Raw genomic sequence first — 21,011 nt, 5'->3', positions numbered from 1 at the left:
CCCTCCAAACCACAAGGAAAACCAGGGATACAGCATCCACTTGGGCATGACAACTTTTATTCTTTGTTCTGAAATTATTCCAGGTGTTCACGTGGAACTGCTGCACTTTCTTTTGGCTGGCAAGATGTGAATGCCCTATACCAGACTGATCTGCAATCAGTGAAACAGTCCAGCTCCCCCAGGCCTGGAGCACCTCAGGTCACTGAGGGTGTCTCCCTGTTTGCTTTAATAGATGACTTATTCCCAGTGCAAGACAAACTTCCCCCACCCCGTGACTCTGAACACTAAACTGAGAAATAAACTGTGAATTGGTTTTCAACCAACTTTACCTTAAAGCAACATCCTCCTGCCCTGCCTTCCTGCAGCAGTTGAGTTGATTTTGGTGTAGCTCCTGCAATCACAACCATCCATCCCCTCAGCACTGTTTGTGCAGTGCTGGAGTGTTACAGCAAGATCAGACTTGCTTGGAAGTTAGAGCTGTCCACCTTCACTTGCTTTCTCTTACAAGCATTTACACGTTTAAGTTGCTCTGTGGCTCCATCCGTGGCAGCTGTAGCATCATCTGAGCTTTATCAGTGAGAAGGGCTGTTAAAAGTCCTGCAGCCAGGGAGTGATTACTGTTACTGTGAATTAATTGCTGCCCAGCCTCCTGTAAGCTTGCTAATTAATTGATCATTTAGCTCTGGGGTCTCTCTTTGGAGGTGGCAGTAGCTAAAAATGAAGTTCCAAACACGTGTTTTAAATAGGTGGCAGCTGCCCTAAGGCAAAGAGCTGACCACAGCTCAGCACAGACTGCTCTGCTGGACTCTCGAGGCTCAGCTACACCAGGAACTGATTTTAACAGCAGATTCTACAAAAAGCAGCACCTGCTTCCCTGCAGCCCGGGGTTCAGAGTGCCTGGGCCCTGTGCAGGTGTTCATTTGCCCTTCTCAGCAGAAAAGTGGTAAGGACCTGCCCTGCTCTTCTAAGAATCACTCGTAATACTGAATTTTGCCACGGATTTTAAGGGAATTGGGCCTTGTGATGGGCACATCCAGCTCAGCCTGATGGGCACAGAGCAGATGGGAGGATGCCACAGACCAGAATGGAAAGAGGAGGCAGATTATTGGATGGTTGCGTTGCCACACAGGCAGTAACAAAAGCTATTTAAAACTACTCATTCCTGATCTGAAGAGTTTGAAAGTGGTGAATCACAGAGCAGGAGGGGGAGGTTAATATAAACCAACAACCCTCATAGGTGGCTTCCACTGTCTAATGCAAACACTGAATGAGCAAAGCCAGCTCTGGCCTTTGCCTTCTGTACTCCAAGACACTGATAAAGGTTGTGTGTAGCCCAACTGCACAAGCTCCCAGATACTGTCCCCTCATTGTAGGACACATTCAGGCTTCTCCCTGCTACCTTTAAACCCTCTGGAGTGAATCGGGTGCCTGGGGAGGAGCATCAGCACAGAAATGCAGCAGGGCCTGAGGACGGTGCAGGAGCTGAGGTCAGTGATGCTGCAGCAGCTCTGTGCTCACTGAGCACACCAAACATCTCTTTCCTGGCTGCACAAGAAAGCAGGTTTTAAATAGAGTTCAGGCTGTGCATCTTGCAGTTGTAAAAACACCACAGAAATACTCTGTTACTGATTTTGCAGCCACTAACTGGGCTAAAGTGTTTCCCCCCTCCCTCACCTCCATCTCCACAGGTTAGAAAGCATCACAAATAACATGGAATTGCTATTGGCACAGACAGGTGGAAGGAGTGGAGCTGGAGCTGCATCCCCCCCACAGTGCCATGTTCCCTGCAGGATTCCCCCTGGAATGCAGCAGCTGGAATCAGCCTGGGAGCACACACTGCTCGGCCAGGGGAGGGCAGCCCTGGTACTCCTGCAGGTGAGGGTTATCCAGGTCCCCCCTGTCGCTGTGCTGGGAGGAGGGGGGGTGGCCCCAGGGGGGCCCTGTGCTCCTCACACACACACAGCCACTGCCCCTGGAGCCAGGGCGGTACAGCCTGCGAGGGACTCCGGCCCAGCCTCTGCTCACGCCCCCACTGGCAAGGCAAAAGGAAAATAAATTACAACTCACACCCATGGAAATGCTTCCAGTGCACAGAAGATCATTAGAAAAAAAAACACACAAAGCAATCTGGGGGAATTAGAACTAACAATACACCCCACTGAGGTTGACTTTGCTCCCAGCAGCCCCCACCCCACAGCTCTGTGATACCTTTTCACTGGCTGTGCTTCAGAAACCCCAGGCCTCAACCTGGTTTCATCACTGCTGCTACACACTGTCACCCTTGTGGGAGTGACCAACTTCTGTGTCCCACATTGCCACTGCTGGAAAAGGAATCACTGGAATTGGAACACAGCAAAATGCCTGTTCTGGAGGCACCTCATTGCTCGCAGGTGACCACACGTCATCTTTTGGGTGGAAGGGACCGTAAAGATCATCCAATCCACCCCCTGCCACGAGCAGGGACACCTTCCACCAAACCAGGCTGCTCAAGGCCTTCTGTGCCTGCCCTGAACACACTGATTTGGAGACCCAGGGCAGAAGGAAAAAGTTTCAAGTAGTTCCCCAGCCAATTCATGGTGTCTCTACACCTTTAAGTGACTCCTTCTAGGCCCAATCGTGCCTGTTCCCCCAGGCACAGCAGCTTTTAAAGCTGGGAACCTGTCCCAAGGCTGCCCCCACGCTCAGTCACACAGAGGGGCAGGTCCCCAAGGTCCCCAGAGCTGCGGGGGACTGATGTGAAGCCCGACCACTCTGCAGTGTGGGCTGTGAAATGATTTAATCTTCAAACAAAACAGTCCCCAAACGGAGAGCAGAACACAAGTAAGTAGGAAAGTAGGTAGGAAATGACTGTTCAAAGCTCAACCTCATTTTTATGTGGTTTAAGTGAAAACTGTTGTGGCAGCAGCCTGTCAGACAGGCTGTGAAACTGTGTCAAAAACACAACTTCATGCTTGTATTCCTGAGAGGGGAGAGAACCTGCTCCAGTGCCAGTCCTACTGGGGATTTTGTCCTGTTTTCCTGAGAACATGTGGCAAATTCTGAAGCCTGATTTTGATTCCAGTGTGAGAGAAGAGGAGAAAAGGAGGCTCAGGGGGGACCTTCTCACTCTCTGCAACTCCCTGACAGGAGGAGGGGGTCGGGCTCCCACCAGGGGAGCAATGACACAGTGCATGGCACTCAAAAGGGGGCAGAAATGCTCTGCCCCAAAGGACCCACGATGTGGGAAGGCAGTTTACCTCTCTGTGGAGCACCAGAAGCGGGTGCCCTTGGCAGAGCTCCACTCAGAGTTGCAGGGTGGGAACTGCTGCTTCCTCTGCTCACTTTCTGCCTGGAATTTCAGAGCTTCCTCAATGGCAGCCTCAGCCTCCCTCAGGGCTTCCGTGGGTGCCCCGTTCTCATCGTAGAACCTGCCCACCAGCTTCCCTGGGAGAGAAGATCAATTAAGATCACAGTGTTTCCATGCAGAGAAAATGCACAGTCCTGGTGACTTTTTATGTGTAATTTGTTATGTGAAGGCAGAAAAAAAGGAGGATGTCACCACGGCCCAATTTTAGAACTGAACTGAGCTTACATCCCTTCAAGCAACTCTTGGATCACCCAGCAATTTACCCATATTAATAAATCCACACAGGACAAGCTCAGGCACAGGCATTAAAGACCAGAAACCAAAGCCACTTCCAGCTGCAGAACCCACCCATGCACCTCTTTCCCCAAAACAGTTTCCCTGCACTGCTGTTCCTGCAGTCTCCCAAGTCCTGCTGATTGCAGGCTGGCTCCATGCCTTTGGCTCAGGAAAAGCAGGGCAGAGCTGACAGCCCAGGTGGGAAAACTGTTCAGCTTCACCTCAGAGGGAAGCAGACCTAAACCTGGGTGTGCCAGGCACTCGGAGGGCTCGGGGTCTGCAGCACAGAGAAACCCTCCCCAAGGTGATGCCCCAGAGATGAAACCTGGTATTTTGTCCCCAGCCTTCCAACTTTCTCCCCATCCCCTGTGTGTCCCCGTGAGCCCCCCCCGTCCTACCACCTACCCACGGGCTCGTAGTGTTCTCTGTAGAAGCTCAGCCAGCCCTGGATGGAGAGCAGCTCCTGCGGGGACAGCGCCGACACATCGTCCACCAGCCCGGACTCGCTGAAGTCGCCCGTGGCAAACGCTCTGGTGGCATCTCTGCCTGTGGGGTGAGACCCCCAGAGAGGGAGTGAGACCCCAGACTGGAAGCAAATTCCTGTGCCAGGGGGTGAGTCCCCAGTCGTGGAATGAATCCCCCAGCCACGGAGTGAGTTTCCAGTCGTGGAGTGAATCCCCCAGCCAAGGGAGTGAATTCCCACACCAGGGTGTGAGACCCCAATTCCCAAGCCACGGAATGAATTCCTTTTGCTAAGGGGATGAAACTCCCGACATGGGAGCCAATCCCCCAAGGCAGGAGGTGAATCCCTCAGTCGTGGAGCAAAACCCTCAGCCAGGGGTCTGACCCTGTTCCCCAGCCATGGAGTGAACTCCTTTGCCGGGGGCTGAATTCCCCAGCCTGGGAGTGAACTCCCCAGCCAGGGGTGAGATCCCAATTCCTCTTCCAGGGAATGAACCCCCAGCCAAGATGGGGGTGAAATCCCCCTCAACCAAAGGGGGAACCTCCCTCACCAGGGGGTGAATCCCTCAGACCACCCTCCAACCTCCTCCCTCAGCCAGGGGGTGAATCCCTCAGACCACCCCCCAACCTCCTCCCTCAGCCAGGGGGTGAATCCCTCACACCCCCCACCAACCTCCTCCCTCAGCCAAGCCCCCATCACCCTCCCCAGCCCCACCTACCTGCGAGCGCGCTGTAAGCCCCGCCCGGCCCGTAGTGTCGGCGGCCTCTCTGCACGTCAAAAACCCTCCCGAGCACGGCGAGGTAGAGCCCGGGATCCCCGGGAGCGCCCCGGTAGCGGCTCAGCTCGGCGGCTCCGAGCAGGCGGCGGCGGGGCTCGAACCCGCGGCCCCGGAGGCAGGCGGCGCCCAGGCACAGCAGCGCCGCGGCCGCGGCGCTGCTGTGCCTGGGCGCCTCCTGCCTCCGGGGCCGCGGGTTCGAGCCCCGCGGGTTCCAGGCCCGCCACATCCCCGCCGACCGCTCTTACGGAACCGCGGCGTGACGGGATGCGGTGGGAGGGATCTCGGCGTGCTCCCGGACCTCGCCCAGGGTGGGTTGGGACGTGGCCAGAAGAGGGAGGAGGCTCTGCCATCGTCACGTGGAGGTGGAGCTTGTTGTGGTTTGGTTTAGGGTGGCTGCTCCTTGTCCTGTCTTTGAGCGGAGTGTGGGAGCATGGGGATTAAGGAGACCCCCTCTCAGTGTTCTGTTCTCCAGGCGCAGGCTCTCCCCATCAGAGCACGCCATTCCAAGCCCAAATCCTCCCTATTCCCTGCGATGGATCCGCTGCAGCCGCTCCTTCTCTTACTTCTCCTTCTCCTTCCCTCCTTCTCCATCTCCTTCTCCATCTTCTCCTTCTCCCCTTCCCCATCTCTATCTACTTCTCCTTTTCTCCTTCTTATCCTTCTCCTCCTTTTCCTTTTCCATCTTGATCTCCTCCTTTTCCTTCTCCATCTCCTCCTCCTTCTCCATCTCCCTCTCCCCTTCTCCCCTTCTTCATCTCCATCTACTTCTCCTTTTCTCCATCTCCTCCTTCTCCCCTTCTTCATCTCCATCTACTTCTCCTTTTCTCCATCTCCTCCTTCTCCCCTTCTTCATCTCTATCTACTTCTCCTTTTCTCCTTCTCCTCCTCCATCTCTTCCTTCTCCATCTCCTTCTCTCCTTCTCCATCTACTTCTCCTTTTCTCCTTCTTATCCTTCTCCTCCTTTTCCATCTTGATCTCCTCCTTTTCCTTCTCCATCTCCTCCTCCTTCTCCATCTCCTTCTCCTTTTTCATCTCCTTCTCCTTTTTCATCTCCTTCTCCCCTTCTCCATCTCCATCTACTTCTCCTTTTCTCCTTCTTATCCTTCTCCTCCTTTTCCTTCTCCTTTTCCTTCTCCTTTTCCATCTCGATCTTCTCGATCTTCTCCATCTCCTCCCCTTCTCCTCTCCATCTCCTTCTCCTCTTCCTCCTTCCCTTCTCCTCCTTCTTATCCTTCTCCTCCTTTTCCTTCTTTTCCATCTCCTCCTCCTCCCCTCTTACGTCACGGTCAGGGGTGGGGCTGGGGGCGGAGCTTTACGACTCCCTCTGCCGCGCTTTGCGGCGGTGTGGCGCGGCGCGGCGTTGTGTCCCGGCGCGCTTTGCGGCGTTGCGGCGGCCCGCGCTGACAGGTGCTGCGGGCGGGAAGTTGCTGAGTAAGGCGGGCCGGGCCGGGCCGGGCGGCGGCGGCGGCGGCTCCGAGCGCCTCATGGGGACGGCGGCGAGCCACAGCAGCGAGGAGGAGGAGGACGGCGCCGAGGAAGGCATGGAGGGGCCGGCGGGCGGCGCGCCCCAGCCCGGCGCGGCCGCCCCGGCGCTGCCGCCGGCCGAGGTGCTGCTGGAGCAGGCCCGGCTGCGGGAGGCCACGGCGCGGCTGCGGGACGCGGCCCTGCCCGAGCCGCTCGTGTCGCGGCACCACAGCTCGCTGGTGCGGTGGCTGGAGGAGCGGCTGAGCCGCGGGGAGGAGGCCGTGAGCCTGGAGCAGTTCTGCGAGGTGCTGGAGAACGTGTCCCGGCTGGCGGCCGGCAACCGCGGCGAGAGCGAGGAGGTGAGACCGCCGGGGAGCACCGAGGCAGGGGAGCCCTTACGGACCAGCCCGTTCCGCCACGGGCAGGGACACCTTCCCCGAGCCCGGGTTGCTCCGGGCGCCGTCCAGCCTGGCCTTGGGCACTCCCAGGGTGGGGCTGAGCTCAGGGATCCGCCTGCCCGCCGGGGGTTGCGGGGCCGGGGGAACCCCCCGGGGCGGGTCTGCCCTCGGCACCGGCTCCCTGACCACGGACACGACCCCGGACACCCCTCCTGGTGCCAGGGGCGAGGCCAGGCCGGAGGGTTCCGCACCAGGCTGGCAGAGCAGCTGCTGGTGCTGATAGCAGCCTGTCCGCTCCCTGATACCTCCTTTCTTTTTTCTATTTATTTTTTAATTTGTGCCAGTTATCAGTGATCGTGCTCAGCAGTCACTTGTGGATAAAATGGGTATTTACTGCGGTATTTCTGCTGGCGGGAGCACAGGTTGGAAATCCTGCCTGAGCAATTCCTCTGCTGTACTTCCCAGTGTTATCAGCGAGTCAAAGTTTGCCAGGCTGGGTTTTATTGTAGCTTTTTAAAACCAGCAGCAGAATTGTCAGGTTGGTGTCTCATTACTTACTGGAAAGTCAGAGTTTTGGAAAACTTGCAAGGAAGTGGTGTACCCCTAACTCTGCACAGACAGGTGAGGTTTTAGTGGTTGAGGGGGTACAGGGATTTTAATGTCGAGAACATCTAAGCTTTAGCCATCCAAAGTGCAGCAGAATACCCTGCTGGGAATTCCACACTGAGCTGAGAAAGTGGCTGTGTCTGAATTCCTCCCTGCGGGCAGTTCCTGGGGCTCCCCAGTCACTTCCTGCTGCCTTTGAGTGGCACAGTAACTGTGTAAACTGATAAATCACGCACACACTCCTCGAGTCGCTGCTGACAGAGGAACAGCTACTGGGAACTGGGAGGGACTCATTTTGGGGTGGGTTTAGATCACCCTGGTTCAAGTGGCTCGGTAAAACGCTGCCCCCGCTTCCAGTTCCTGTGCGAGGAGAGGCGGCCACAAACACTTCTTCATTTACAGCGGCTCCAGGGTGCGATTGGCCCGCTGGGGTTCCTCGTCCTGCACAAACAGCTGAGCCTCGCGGGCTCAGGGGTGCTTTGAGGCTCCTCACGTCCTCCCCTGCACGAAGAATCTGTTTGTTTGGGTTTCATTTCCTGCCCTGGGCCGTGGGGAGAAAGCTCCTCCCGGGGTTTTGTGTGGTCACCTCTGCGCTGTCCTGCGTGGGCAGTTGGGTGGGAAACCTCGGTGTCATCGTCTCTGTCCCCGTCCCCAGCCCACGAGCTGGCTTCGAGGGGGTGGTTGGGACATTTCCTGGCTGTGTTTTGCACTGCTGAGGAGTCACTTTGGGGCTGGCAGGTCAGTAGGTGCCACTTTTTGCTGTTCACAGAGGCCTGTCTGGCACAGAGCGAGTTTTGCTCTGCCCTGCCAGTGTCCCTGCTCTCAGCTGGGAGCACATACCTGGGATGCTTTATGGGCAAAGGGAACCTCTCTCCAAATCTTCAAATGCAGAATCTGTTTTCTAGGTAAACTGAACCTCTGAATCCCTTTTTTTTCTTTAATTCAGTGCTGCTCGAGTAGCTGTCATGCCCTGCTGGCAGCATTAATGCTGCAGTTCTGCCAGGAGCAGAGGGGCAAACACAGAGTCCTGTCCTGCCACCCAGCTCAGGAGCTGGGAGATGAGGGGCTGATTTTAACATGTGCTCTATTTCCAAGCAGCCCTCTTCACACATCATATCCCAGGAAAGATGTTTCTTCGTGTTCAGGATTGAGCTGGGTAGGAACTGAGGATTTAATGCCTTTATTTAGGGGTGAGATGCAGCTGGGTTGTGGTAAAGCTGCTGCTGCATTTACAGCATGTGCCAGGGCTGAAAAAAACTCAAAAACTCAGAGTACAGGTTGATACATTGATTTTTTTCCCCCCCTTTTTTTGGCCTGTCCCCCATTGCACAGGGCAGCAGTGGAAATTGTGGATGCTTTGTGTCAAACATAGTGATTGGTTATACTGAACAGTCACAAAATAATTGTAGGGTTCTTGGTTTGGTGCAATCTCCTGAGATCACAGGAGGAGTTTAAAAATCAAATAACAAAATCCTGCATTGAGATGCAAAGACAAGCACACATGTGGTAATCCCTCCTGACATGAAAGTGTAAGAAACAGGTTTAAAGTGGATGTCAGCAGACCCAGCCTCGTTGTTTTGTGTGTGTTTTATCTTCACCTGTAACGTCACAAAACTTGCTCACTTTGTAGCTTTGTAACTGCACAGTTTGCCTTCAAATATGAAGAGAAGAAGTCACGATGGTGAGGATGGTGTGAAACTGTACCCTGAATTGTTTTGGTAACTGAGTTATGTCTGTTAGAATTGGTTCCCTCTGGCTTGTCCTCCTCCAGCAAAGGTTTTTGTTCTGGGATCTGCTTGAGGCCCCATGTCATCCTCCTGGACTGGCCGTGGTGCTCAGCACCAGCTTTCCTACTCAAGAATAGTTTTTTTTAAAAGTGAGAATTCTTATTTTGGCTTCAGCTGCGTTTTTAACAAGACTTTCTGAAGCTGCTGAGCTGAAATTCAGCTCAGTGCCATCGGAGCTCCAGGCAGCTGAAACACCTCACTTCGATTCTGGTTGTGTTCTGAGGACTTTGCTCTCATTTGAGTGGTGTAATTATGTCGTGGTTAATTGGCAGATTATTTTCAGCTGATCAGCTCTCTAGGATAGACTTTTAATGGTGCATCAAGATTGATAATCAGGTAATAAACCCAGAGACTGAAGCAGCAGCGATCCCTTGGCTCACACAGCCCCATGGCGTGCTCTGTTCTGACCCACCACGTTTTCTTGGCCCTGTGGCTGAACTTGAAATACCAAATTCAGGGCTGGGAGACTCGAGTCTGGCTTGTAAAGAAATATCTTTTCTAAGTGCATTTCCAATTTAGATGGGAAAAAGTGGGTGCTCTTGAGATACTGCATTTCTCTTTTGGGATAAGTCTCATTTTTTTAAGCAGTTGAACAAAAGTTTGTTTCAGAATTAAATCTGATTGTGAAAATATGATCCAGTGACACACTACTATTAAAAATCTGGCTATGAGTTCTCTGAAGTGGCTGGTTAAAGTGATTTACATTTATGAGCTTGGATCTGTTTTATAGGCTCAGCTGAATAAAAATACCTCGTACTTTAGTTAGTTCAAAGTTGTGAAGTGCTGTGTGAGTTACTTTTTGTACATGCTCAACACAACTTTTTATATGAAAAGTTACATGAAGGTCAAAGTTAATAAAGCTGGCAGTGGTTCCCTTCAGGAAGAAAAAAACCTTCTTTAACTCTCCATTGTTTCATAAATACTTTGACAAACTGTATTTTGGTATTTTGTGGAGGAGGACAGTTTATGGGAGGAAACTCACATTTAAAAAAAAAATCTTCTGGTTCTCAGGACGTTTTCTTAAACAAAGCAAATATTTCAGCCCTGAAGGAGCTGGAGTGGCTGCAGTGAGAGGGATGAGTAATGGAAGGTGTGGCTTCTGCAGCCGACCCACCCTTCACTGGAGAACTTTCTGGGGTTCTTCAGTGAGCGCCTTCCCCCAATCCCAGCTGTCCATGGATGGATCCTGCTGATTCACTGGGGCAGGGGATGGGCTGTCTCCACCTAAGCATGACTACAGCTGACTTTTATAGGGAGGCAGGGCAAATACCTCCAAACTTGCTAAACACTGCAGATTTCCTGTTACCACGACTCCAATATTATGGACAACTGATTGTTCTGATTTGACTTAATAGTGTTACAATGTTTCTATGCCATACCTTGAATTAAAGGCTGAAATAAATTTTCTTTTTTTGTCCCTCCTCAGGCCTTTGCACAGTTTGATGTTGAAGGAGATGGCACTGTAGATGTGGAGAACATGCTGGAGGCCCTCAAGAATTCCAGTGGAGCAAATCTACAAGGGGAGCTGAGCCACGTAATCAGGCAACTGCAGGCTTGTTCACTGGTGCCAGGTATGGCAGCAGAGGGACAAAACACATGGTTCCCCAAGTCCTGCCCTGGAAAAGGGGTGCTGCTTCAAGAAATTGCTTGTCCTAATCTTATCAAAACCACACTCCAGGAGGTTCTTGTTTCTTCAGTATCAAACAAGTGAGGTTGCTGTAAATTAAAAGTTTCCCGTAATTACGTGCAGAACTTCCTCTCACAGACAACACTCTTTTCTTCTCTGTGTGACTGGGGAGTGTCTTTTCCCCCTGGGATTTATCTCACAGACAGAACAGAGCTCCTTGCAGGGGTTTGCTGAGTGCCCAGCTAATGCAGTCTTGTAGTTGCTCACTGGAGGAATAAATCCAGTCTGCTCCAGGGGATGAGTCACACACTTTAGTACTATTACATTGTTACTCAGCAGTTGAAATCCTGCTAAAACATCACTCAGGTTTTAGGGTGTGTGGTTCAGAAAGTGTCGGTTTCCCGAATTTAATTTCTGGGAGAAGTATCAGTTACTGCCTTTCCTTGGATGGTAAGTGGCTAAAGGGGATTTGCCTTAAAAGATAAGACAGGAAAGGCTAGAATTGGCTATAGATAAGTCAGAGGAGAGGACTTAGAATACCATTCTGTGCATCTAAATGCACTGGGATTCAGAGTACTAATGGAAAGGAGCTGGAATTTCTTCCCAAGCTGATGAAAAGCATTAGAGATCTCTTTGGGAATAATCCACAATGCCAAAGTGAGCTGCTTAATGTGGCTCCAAGTGAGTGATGTAAGTACATCCTCTTGTCAGCCAGGCAGCAGCTGCTTCACTCAGGGATTGAAGGTAAGGCTTTGGGACAGCAAAACAAGCATAAGATTTTTGGTTATTGTTTGAACTCCTTCAGGCATTTCAAGTAACTCACAGAAATATTTGCCTGCACCTTTCCCTGTTGTGAAGGTTACAAAATTGAGCTACTTCCTGTGGTGGAATGTAGTTCCCTAATATTGGGTCCCATGCTTAATTTGGATTTCCCAGGTCATAGGATGTGGAGGGGGAAAGGGATGACTTGGCCAAGTCAGGTCATAGAATCACAGGATGTGCTGAGCTGGAAGGGACCCCCAAGGATCATCCAGAACAGCTCCTGGCCCTGCACAGACACCCCAGCAATCCCAGCCTGTCCCTCAGAGCGTTGTCCAAACCCTCCTGCAGCTCTGGCAGCCTTGGGGCTGTGCCCACTGCCCTGGGGAGCCTGTTCAGTGCCAACCCCACCCTGTGGGGGAAGAACCTTTCCTGAGATCCAACCTGACCCTGCCCTGACACAGCTCCAGCCATTCCCTCAGGTCTGGTCACAGGGAGCAGGGATTGGAGCTGCCCCTCAGGAGGAAGCTGCAGACCCTGGGCAGGTCTGACATCAATCTCCTCTCCTCCAGGCTGAACAAACCAAGTGCCCTCAGCTGCTCCTCACATGGCCCCTCCTGACCCTTCCCCATCTTCGTAGCTCCTTTGGATGCTCTCCAATAGCTTTATACCCCTCTTACGTTGTGGTGCCCCAAACCACAAGGAAATAATGTCTCTTTCCAGGTTTCATCGATATATTTTCCGAATCGAAAGAGCGGCTGGGCCTTCACGCCTCGATGATCCTGAGGTTCCTGCACCGGAACCGCATCTCCAGCACTGCCATCCCGTACCCCGTGCTGGAGTACTTCAACAACATCTGCACCATGCGCTCCTCCGTGCTCAAGGACTCTCTGGATCGACTCTTCATGAAAGAGAGAGGTGTGTGATGCCTGCTGTGCCACCTCTAACGGGCATGGAGTTGGTCTGCACTCTTCTGTGGCTTTCTTTCTTCGTTGTTTGAGGCACATCCATTGAACCGTCCACACTGGGATGTTCTCATCGTGCTCCTGACCATTACTGAGCTACCATATTGGCTGTTCAGTCAAATATCTCTACTGGTTGCCAGAAAACTTGGTTTCCATGGGAAGTGAATGTTTGCTGTTCAGTATTAATAGATATTTTATTGTTTTGGACTGAAAGTAGTGTGTCTTTTCCTGTTCTCTGTGGGACTGGCCTGGTGATCCCCCTGGAGCGATGACTCTTTTGCTTCTCAACTTGACTTGATATTTTCAGATTTCTGCACTTCTGTTGAAGTAGATCAAGTTACCTGGGGAAACAGTCTGCTTTGTCCCTTCCCTAGAGCAGCTGAATTGAGATTTTCTCTGTGATGTTTTATTTTTCCTTTCATCTGTTTGTATTTTGGCACAAAAATGATAAAGCACTGATGAGGCCAGCAATGAAAGGAGACAAAGGCTATTGAACTCCAGGCAGTGGAAGTGTTTTCATACTGTGAGTGGTAGATTGAGATTATTGCAGTTTTATGTGAAATCAGACTTTGCTGTCAGAAACAGGCTGTGTTCTGTGCCAAACACTTAATTTGGTTGAGGTTAAAGTTACTATAAAGGTGTAAACAGTTCTCAAAGCAAGCCAGAGAAGCACGTTCTGAGCAGTTGCTTGTCCTTGCAGAGTACCCCAGTGACCTGAATGGCAGTGAGGAGTCAGACAAGCTCAAGTCTGTCCCAAAGTGCTACACCCACATCGAGACCTCGTCCAATTCCGCCGACATCGACAAGATGACCAACGGGGAAACCTCCTCCTTCTGGCAGTCGGATGGGAGCGCCCGTTCCCACTGGATACGGTGAGGGGGGTCCTCAGGTTGGCCCTGGCTGCATTCCAGGTGCCCCCCAAGGCTGTTCCATCACTCCCCTCCCCTGGAGAGAAAATGAAACAAAAAGCTGTGGTGGGTCAAGGACAGGGAGAGCTCAACTCACCGACACCATCACAGGCAAAACAGACTTCACTGGGGGCATTGAGTTCATTAATTCAGAGCAGGGTAAGGGGAAATAAAACCAAATCTTCCCCTCCCTTTTCCCCCAGGCTTAACTCCTCTTCCCTTTTCCTCTCTCTCCTCCCCCTCAGAGGCTCAGGGTGTGGGGAATGTGGGCTGTGGTCAGTTCATCACGTGTCTCTGCCACTCCTTCCTCCCCAGTGGGAGGACTCATCACGCTCTTCTGCTCCAGGATGGAATCCCTTCCATGAGTCCTTCTCAGGGGCTCACAAGTCCTGCCAGCAAAGCTGCTCCAGTGCAGGCTCCTCTCTCCACACAACCCCCCACTGCCAAAACCTTACCACACAAACCCACTACGGGTGCAATTAAAAAAAATCGTGGAATTAATGAGTGACAGAGCAGTACAGTGGTGGTTAGGGGGTTAAACTTTATGCAGAAGTCATTAATCCCTGCATAAAGTTTAAAGGCCTAACAACCAAATAAAAGTTCACCTGTAAAATGCCTGCATCTGCCATTGTTGTGGAGCAAAGCTTTCCAAGCTGTGGTGCAGATGCAGTGGTTGGGACTTGAATAGAAGTGCTTTGCCAGTGTCTGGAAGGTTCCACGAAACAAAAATGCTCAATGAAACAGAAATGTTCAGTGTTCTTTCAGTGGCAGACCTAAGAATGTGTACTTAAAAAAAAAATCTCGTTTTGGTCATTATTGACACTGCATTTTTATTCCTGAAGGATGAATTCTCAGTTGAAAGTAGGAATAGAAAAATCTACAGTCTCACTCTCAGAGATGATTGGGTTTTTTAAGTCAAAATTTTTTAACTTGTCCACCATGATGTGAGGTTGTAGGAAGACCTGTGAGGCATCAGGTAAAGCTCAGAGGGTTTATTTGTGTTTGAAGAAGGTGGAAAATGAATGAATAATATAATCTATATGTTAACAATCAAATCAAAGGGCTTGGCTTGCCTTCCTTTTTTACAAGAACTGTTTTATCTTCTTTGCTCCGCAGCTTAAAGATGAAACCAGATGTGGTTTTGAGACACCTGTCCATCGCAGTGGCAGCCAGTGACCAGAGTTACATGCCACAGCAGGTCACAGTGGCAGTGGGAAGGAATGCCAGCAGTCTCCAGGAGGTCCGAGATGTTCACATTCCAAGCAATATCACTGGCTACGTAACACTGTTGGAAAACGCTAACATTAGTCAGATGTGTGAGTCAATATAAGATCCCACTGGGATATTGTTTTGCTGCTTTTTTGGAAGGTGAAAGGTTGGGTAGATGGTGGAATGGTGTGTTGGAAGTGTCAGCCATCAGAGGTGAAACTTCTGACCTCATCTTTGGGTAGGAGAAATCAATTTAATTGTAGTTGAATTGCTAGGCTGGAAGAGTCTTCTGAGCCCTTCTCGTGGTCTGTCTGTAGTGTGGGCTCAGGGCTGAGGAGAAGATTGACTAAAGATGCAATTTTAGCCTCTCCATTTGAAGACACAGGGGCAGTTTTAAAATATCTTTGCTTGCACAGTGAAAGCATATGTTGGCTGATAGTATCTAGGAAAAAATCTCCTTCTGAGCAACTGTGTTTTTTTAGTACCAAAACTCTGAAATTGGTCAGATGTAAAACAGGTTTTATGCTCAGGGGTTTTAAACTGTGTTATTTTTGAGTCTGGTGGCTCTGTGGGTGCTATTTTGGAATCAATCCAAGGAAAGCTGCTCCTTCCTAAGATGGTTTCTGCAGCTTCAGGAATTTTGTCCCTTCGATTCAAATAGGTCTTTTTCACTGGGTTGAACTTGGACTGCCACAAGAAATGGGCAGCAAGGGTATTGTTCCTCAGAAGTAATCAGGACATCATCTGTGCAAAATGGTCAAGAACTTAGTGAAAATTGTTGTGTCACTTAAAACTCTGCTTTTAGGCTTTAAACTCTCCTTTTCCCCATCAAACTCCACAACCAGTCACCACCTACGTATGCAGGTAGAAAGGTACTGGTGAAATAATCTATTTTCCACTTTGAGGGGCTTTTACTACTTTTCCCCCCCCTAATTTCTAGCCATACCATATGTAGTGGACTGTTGAAAGGGTAAATTTTCTGAATCATAGTGTGCACAGGGAGGAAACCCATGTGTGCTTGTCCCATGTGGGAGGACACTTTTACCTCTCCAGCCATTTTTTTTTCCCCTAAGAGTTTCTAGAGGAATTATTGTTCAGAATATCTGCATTCTTCTGGATCTAATCCAGCAGAAGAAATAGGGGAAAAACCAAAAAAAAACGTGTGTTTTTGTGTTTTGACAGATGTCCAGATAAACATCAAGCGTTGCCTTAGTGACGGGTGTGACACCAGGATCCACGGGCTCCGGGCCGTGGGCTACCAGAGGGTGAAGAAGGTGGCAGTGTCTGTGTGTGATGCCTCAGCCATCTGGTACTGGTCCCTGCTGACCTCTCTGGTCACAGCTTCCATGGAAACCAACCCAGCATTTGTTCACACCATTTTACAGAATACTCAGTGAGTACCAAACTTCCCCGCTGGGGGATTTGATTTGGGGTTTTTTAATTATTTTTTTTTTTTAAAATATTTCTGGCTTTAGTAAACTAATCCACCTTGTGTAACTGGTTTCCACTCCCTCCACTGAGTTGATTAAACATCTTTTTTGTCATCTCATTGTTCAGATTTCTGATGTTTCTCCTTTATCCATTTGCACACACTGGAACAAGTCTGATTGTCCTGGCTGTTGTGTCTGATCTAACTGTTAAACCATGACTGAGCATTTTTTTACCTCGGCTTTGACTTGTCGGGATTTTGAGAAGCCTAAAATTAATTAATTTTCACTCTCCAATATTGATAATCGATACAATTAACATCTCCCCCTTATGAGGTTCATTAATTAACCTTACAGGGTTAATTTAGCCTAATTTTCAGCAGATTTCTGCCTGTGGGACGCCTTGTCAGGCTTTCCCTGGGGATGTAGTCGAGTCTGTGCACTCTCTCCGTGCAGATATTTTTGCTTGTGCTGGTTGACCATTTTCCATGTAACGTTTCCTGGTTTGATTGCCAAACTCTTCTGCTGGGTGATGACTTGAAGGATTGGAATCCTAAGAAAATGTCTCCACACCCACATCAGCTTTTATAGAGCTCAGTGAGCACGGTGCCACCAAACTGAGGAGCAGGGCTCGTGAGGTTAATGAGTACAGCAGGTTAAAGTCCATTAAGCTTATCTTTTAATTTGTGTCATCTGGGAGATCTCTTTAAAGTTTTGACACCTTCCTGCACACCCACACCTGAGGAAGCTCCACAGTTGCAAGCTTTACTAAAACTGAGGGCCTTCAGTTTTAGTACAGTTCAGGTATTTTTTTTAGAAATATCACGTGAACTCTGAACTGATAAAGCATAAAAAAAATTATGCTGACTGAGAAGAGGCTTCCAGGAATTACAGATTCAGTGTTTGGAATTATAAAGCAAAACTCCTAAACTTTAGTATTGGGTAGAATGACTTTGGTGAAACTGCTTGAGAATTCCTGTTTTCAGGGGTTGTTACCTCAGAATTCCCAGAAATTCTGGTCTGAGCCAACAGATGTCTTTCTGTGGTTGTTCTGAAGGGATTTCAAAGCCATTTTGCCTTTACTCACAGGCTCTTGCTCAGTTCCAGCACCATTTCAGATGAAGCAGTGCTTGCACACTGAGCTGTTTCTAATGCTGCCACAGATTGAATTCAGAACTCCTTGCTGTGTTTGTCCCATTAAATGTCAGATTATGAGACTGGGCTCGAGATTACCCAGCACCACTGAACCTCCCCCTGCCTGCAGTGCAATCCTGCTGTTCCTCTGGAAGAGCTTCCCAGTGTAAATAGATTTCGTGCACTCAGGAGCGATTTGCAGAGACCTGCCCACACAAAGCATGAAGGCTGCAATGTCTGATTCCTTTTGGGAGGCAGTTTCCTCCAAGTCTGCCTGCTTTCCTGATGTTATGTCCCTTTTTTTCCCAGGAAAGCCCTGCAGCACATGCCACCTCTCTCCCTAACGCCGGGCTCCACGGATTTTTCCAGCTTCTTATCCCCAAACGTTCTGGAAGAAGTAGACAGTTTCCTGATCAGAATAACCAGGTGAGTTTGTGCTGCTGAGGCTTTAGAAAGGCTTTAGGAGATTTTGTACAGCAAAACCCTGCATTTTTACTCACCTGCTGTTTTCTTAAGTATCTTGAATAATTCCATTCGGGCAGCCGAGAGATTCCAGGGCAGCATTATTTAAACCCCAAATATCCCACATTTTCTTTTCACACTGGTGTTATTTTCCCTCCCCAGCTGTTGCACTACTCCAGAGGTGGAGCTGACACTCCTGGCCTTTGCCTTAGCCCGGGGCAGCGTGGCCAAAGTGATGAGTTCCCTGTGTGCCATCTCGGAGCATCTGGACACTCCCTACAAGGCGTCCTCCCTCATCTCCTCCATGGCAGCAGTCAGGCAGAACCTGCTCTATAAATATGGTAATGCAGCAATTTACAGCACGTGCTTCAGGAAATACACAGCTCTGAGTTGTTCCTATGTCTGGTTGGGGTTTAACATTTTACACAAGGCTTCGAAATTAAAAACCATCACTGAGGAGACAACCTGGGAGCTGAACTGCTCTGAAAGCTGGGGATTGGATCAGCTTTCTGATCAAAGAACTGAACCAGGTGGCACCTTCTCAAGGGAGAAAACATGAACTGTGTAGACAGTGGCCCCTGTATCGAGTGGTGATGGTGTTTGTGTTGCTTAAAAGGCAGATGACATCAAGTATTTATATGGTTCCAGTTGTGTGTGTTCAGCCTCAGTAAGTGGTCTCACACGAATTTAAGATGTATTTTGAATGTAACATCATCAGCATCTATTTAAAGTTCTTTTATTTTCACTTTTGCCAGTTTATAACCTGAGTTAAAAGCAGGTTTTTATTGTGATTTTTTTCCATTTGTTTTCTGTATGAAGAACTTTAGAAAACGAATTTTGCCATTTTGAAATGAACTTGATAAACCTGTTGATTTTTCTCACACAGGAAAACCTTTAAGACTGACTCTGCAAGCCTGTGATGTAAAGGGAAAAGAAGATAAATCAGGGCCTGAAAACCTCCTTGTGGAGCCTTGGACTGGGGATGGTAAGAGCCTGGACTTTCAAATCCAAAATATTGGAATCATAAAGTTGTTTAGGTTGGAAAAGACTCAACCAGACATAATGATTGTTAATGAGGTGCTGTTCTGTATTTATTATATGTATATGGTGCTTCTTCATACTTTTATGATATGAAACATCTATAATAAAAATAGTAAACCAACAAACCAAACAAAAAAAACCACAACCCAATATTTAAATTCTGTTTTGCCACACTGTGCATTTCTCAGGAGCCAGTTTATTGTCAAAGCAAAGCAGCCAATCAAAAAGATTGGATTTGGGGGAGAATTATTGATATCCTGCATGGAAGTCAGCCAGGAGCTGTCCCTGGGAATGTTGTACCAGAGCCCATTTTGGGGGTTGAAGTCATGAATCCAGTGCTGGTTTCCCAAATATTGATGGAGAGAGATGGTGGAAATCATTGACATTCTCCCTGACTCCACATAACTATTAATTCTCCCTTAAAGCCTCTCTTTGTTAATGCAGTGCTTTTATGGGCTGGATACAACCTAAACAAAGAGGTTTGTGTTTCTTGAGCTCCTTTTTTAAGTGAAATGCCACCTAATCTTTTTTTTTTAAAATGCTTTATTGTCTTGTGCAGTGCTATTGGTAAATGAAAGCCATTGTGGCAGAAAATCAGGCACATTCTAAATGCCTGCTTTACCCCTAATGTTTGCTCACATGCATTATTTGAGTTTATTTTTAGGTTTTTTGTGGGTTGTTTTCTCTTGTTTTATGGGTCACAGTGTGGGGAACTGAGTTGTATATGTGTGAATGAATTCTAGCAGTGAATAGTTACATCAGTGACTAGAAACCCCAAGCCAAAATAATATTTGGGAATTACTGATACCCTTTAATGGGGAAACACTCTTGAAACTTCTGCAGATTATTGCAGTTCCAAAAGAGTCACTGCCTGGAGAGTTCTGTACAGGTGCTGACGTAATAACAATCTTTTAACTTACCTCTTTCCTTTGGAAACATTTACTAATGAGCATTTCACTGGCAAAGAGTTGTGGTTTTGTCCTCCCCTCCCTTCAGTCCCCAATCCCAGTATTCCCTCTCAAACTCCTTGCACTGCCAATCATTCCAAAATCATTCTATTCCCACTCCTGCTTTAGGGTTTCTTACTGAAACTGGGAAAACCAGAGCAAGTATCATTCTTTCTACTGGAACTGAGTCTTCATTTCAAGTGACCCAAATCAGAATAAAGGTATGTACTTCCTGGGTGCTTTGGAAGCAGAGGGGTTGCTTTTTTTGCCCTGGTGGTAGAATTGAATTGGAATATTTATTTATTTTTTTTATATAAACTGACAGTTTAAAATCATCCTAAAATAATGTCATTTTAGGGTTTTACTTCGGTGTAAGTCACAGGGAGCTCCAGAAAAGGAAGGTCCTAAATTGTTCCAGGGAGCCACAAGCACGTCAGTAAAGACATTTATTTTCTATTGATTTTTGTCTCTATCTTGAAATATATACATCTCAAACCACAGACTCTTAGCTTTAGGGTTTCTCTCTAAAGAGTATGGATTTATATGTAAGGTCTTTTATATTCAAAATGTTTTTTGACTGTGTGAATAGCAGGTTTCAGGGTACATAATGTGAGTTTAGATTAAATGAAGGTATTTCAAATTCTATTCAGAGACACCAGTGTGATTTGAACATTTGGTGTGCCTTTTCTCTGATTTCAAAGCAAGATGTTGAGATTAAATCTCATTGCCAAGACAAAACTCAGTGAATTAACTGAATTAATTGATATATTTAAGGCAAAGCAGTGATTTCATCCCTGAAACAAGGGTACAATGTCAGAGAGACCTAAACATGGATGGACTTCTGGCCAGGAAATTCTGCCTGGAGCTGGAGAGCCCCGAGTTGTTCGGCAGTGTAGTGATTCTGGGGGACATGATCTCACTTTGGGTTCTTCATAATTAAAAAAATAGACAAAAATTAGCGTGGGCATTAATATGTGGAGCTCTAGTTAATGTTAGGGGGCCGAATATAGCAAATATTCCCCGTGCCCACCCCTCAGTGGGTCACAGCAGCTTTCCCGACCCTTCTCTAAGCGTGTTCCGTTCCCTGTGCAACTCCAGACGTCGATGTTTGCGAGGATTCCGTTGCTTTCCGTAACTTTTAGCGTCAGTTTTGGATCCCACGGCTCTGGATTTGCTGTTCCAGGTCCGGAAAGGGGCCATTGGGGCCCAGTGTGGGTTGGTGTTTGCCTACAACGGGGCTTCCCACAAGTTCCACGCCGAGGAACATTTCAAGAGGTTCCAGAGCTACGACAAGTGGAAGCTGAGGGAGTTCAAACAGTTCTTGAAAAACAGGTAAGGGGGGGAGACGGACTTTTTCTAAGGATTGCATGGAAAAATAAATGTCATGTTTGATCCTTTTTTTGCAGTGCCACT

The 21,011-nt window shown here is 48.7% G+C and overlaps 2 protein-coding genes across 2 annotated transcripts in view; one reads left to right on the top strand and one right to left on the bottom strand.

Annotated features, from left to right (window-relative positions):
• Positions 1-37: 37 nt before the first annotated feature.
• On the bottom strand, positions 38-5,089 carry LOC126643616 (neuferricin). Its single transcript, XM_050322129.1, has 4 exons — positions 4,804-5,089; positions 4,028-4,168; positions 3,237-3,423; positions 38-2,032 (listed from the first exon to the last, which is right to left on the bottom strand). Exons 1-4 carry the CDS (start codon positions 5,087-5,089, stop codon positions 1,819-1,821), a joined length of 828 nt encoding a protein of 275 aa, XP_050178086.1. The 3' UTR covers positions 38-1,818.
• A 1,213-nt stretch (positions 5,090-6,302) lies between these two features.
• The window catches only part of ZZEF1 (zinc finger ZZ-type and EF-hand domain containing 1), a 55,479-nt gene continuing 40,770 nt past the window's right edge, over positions 6,303-21,011 (top strand). Inside the window, 11 exon segments of the mRNA XM_050321958.1 lie at positions 6,303-6,687; positions 10,546-10,690; positions 12,229-12,423; positions 13,171-13,342; positions 14,495-14,694; positions 15,770-15,980; positions 17,458-17,574; positions 17,773-17,951; positions 18,497-18,595; positions 19,728-19,819; positions 20,782-20,930. Of these exon segments, the coding sequence (XP_050177915.1) occupies positions 6,349-6,687; positions 10,546-10,690; positions 12,229-12,423; positions 13,171-13,342; positions 14,495-14,694; positions 15,770-15,980; positions 17,458-17,574; positions 17,773-17,951; positions 18,497-18,595; positions 19,728-19,819; positions 20,782-20,930 (1,898 nt within the window). The 5' untranslated portion in view covers positions 6,303-6,348.

Source organism: Myiozetetes cayanensis, unplaced genomic scaffold, assembly GCF_022539395.1.
Source record: "Myiozetetes cayanensis isolate MyiCay16 unplaced genomic scaffold, myiCay2020 scf27, whole genome shotgun sequence".
Taxonomy (NCBI): domain Eukaryota; kingdom Metazoa; phylum Chordata; class Aves; order Passeriformes; family Tyrannidae; genus Myiozetetes; species Myiozetetes cayanensis.
This window is presented reverse-complemented; position numbering and strand designations above follow the sequence as displayed.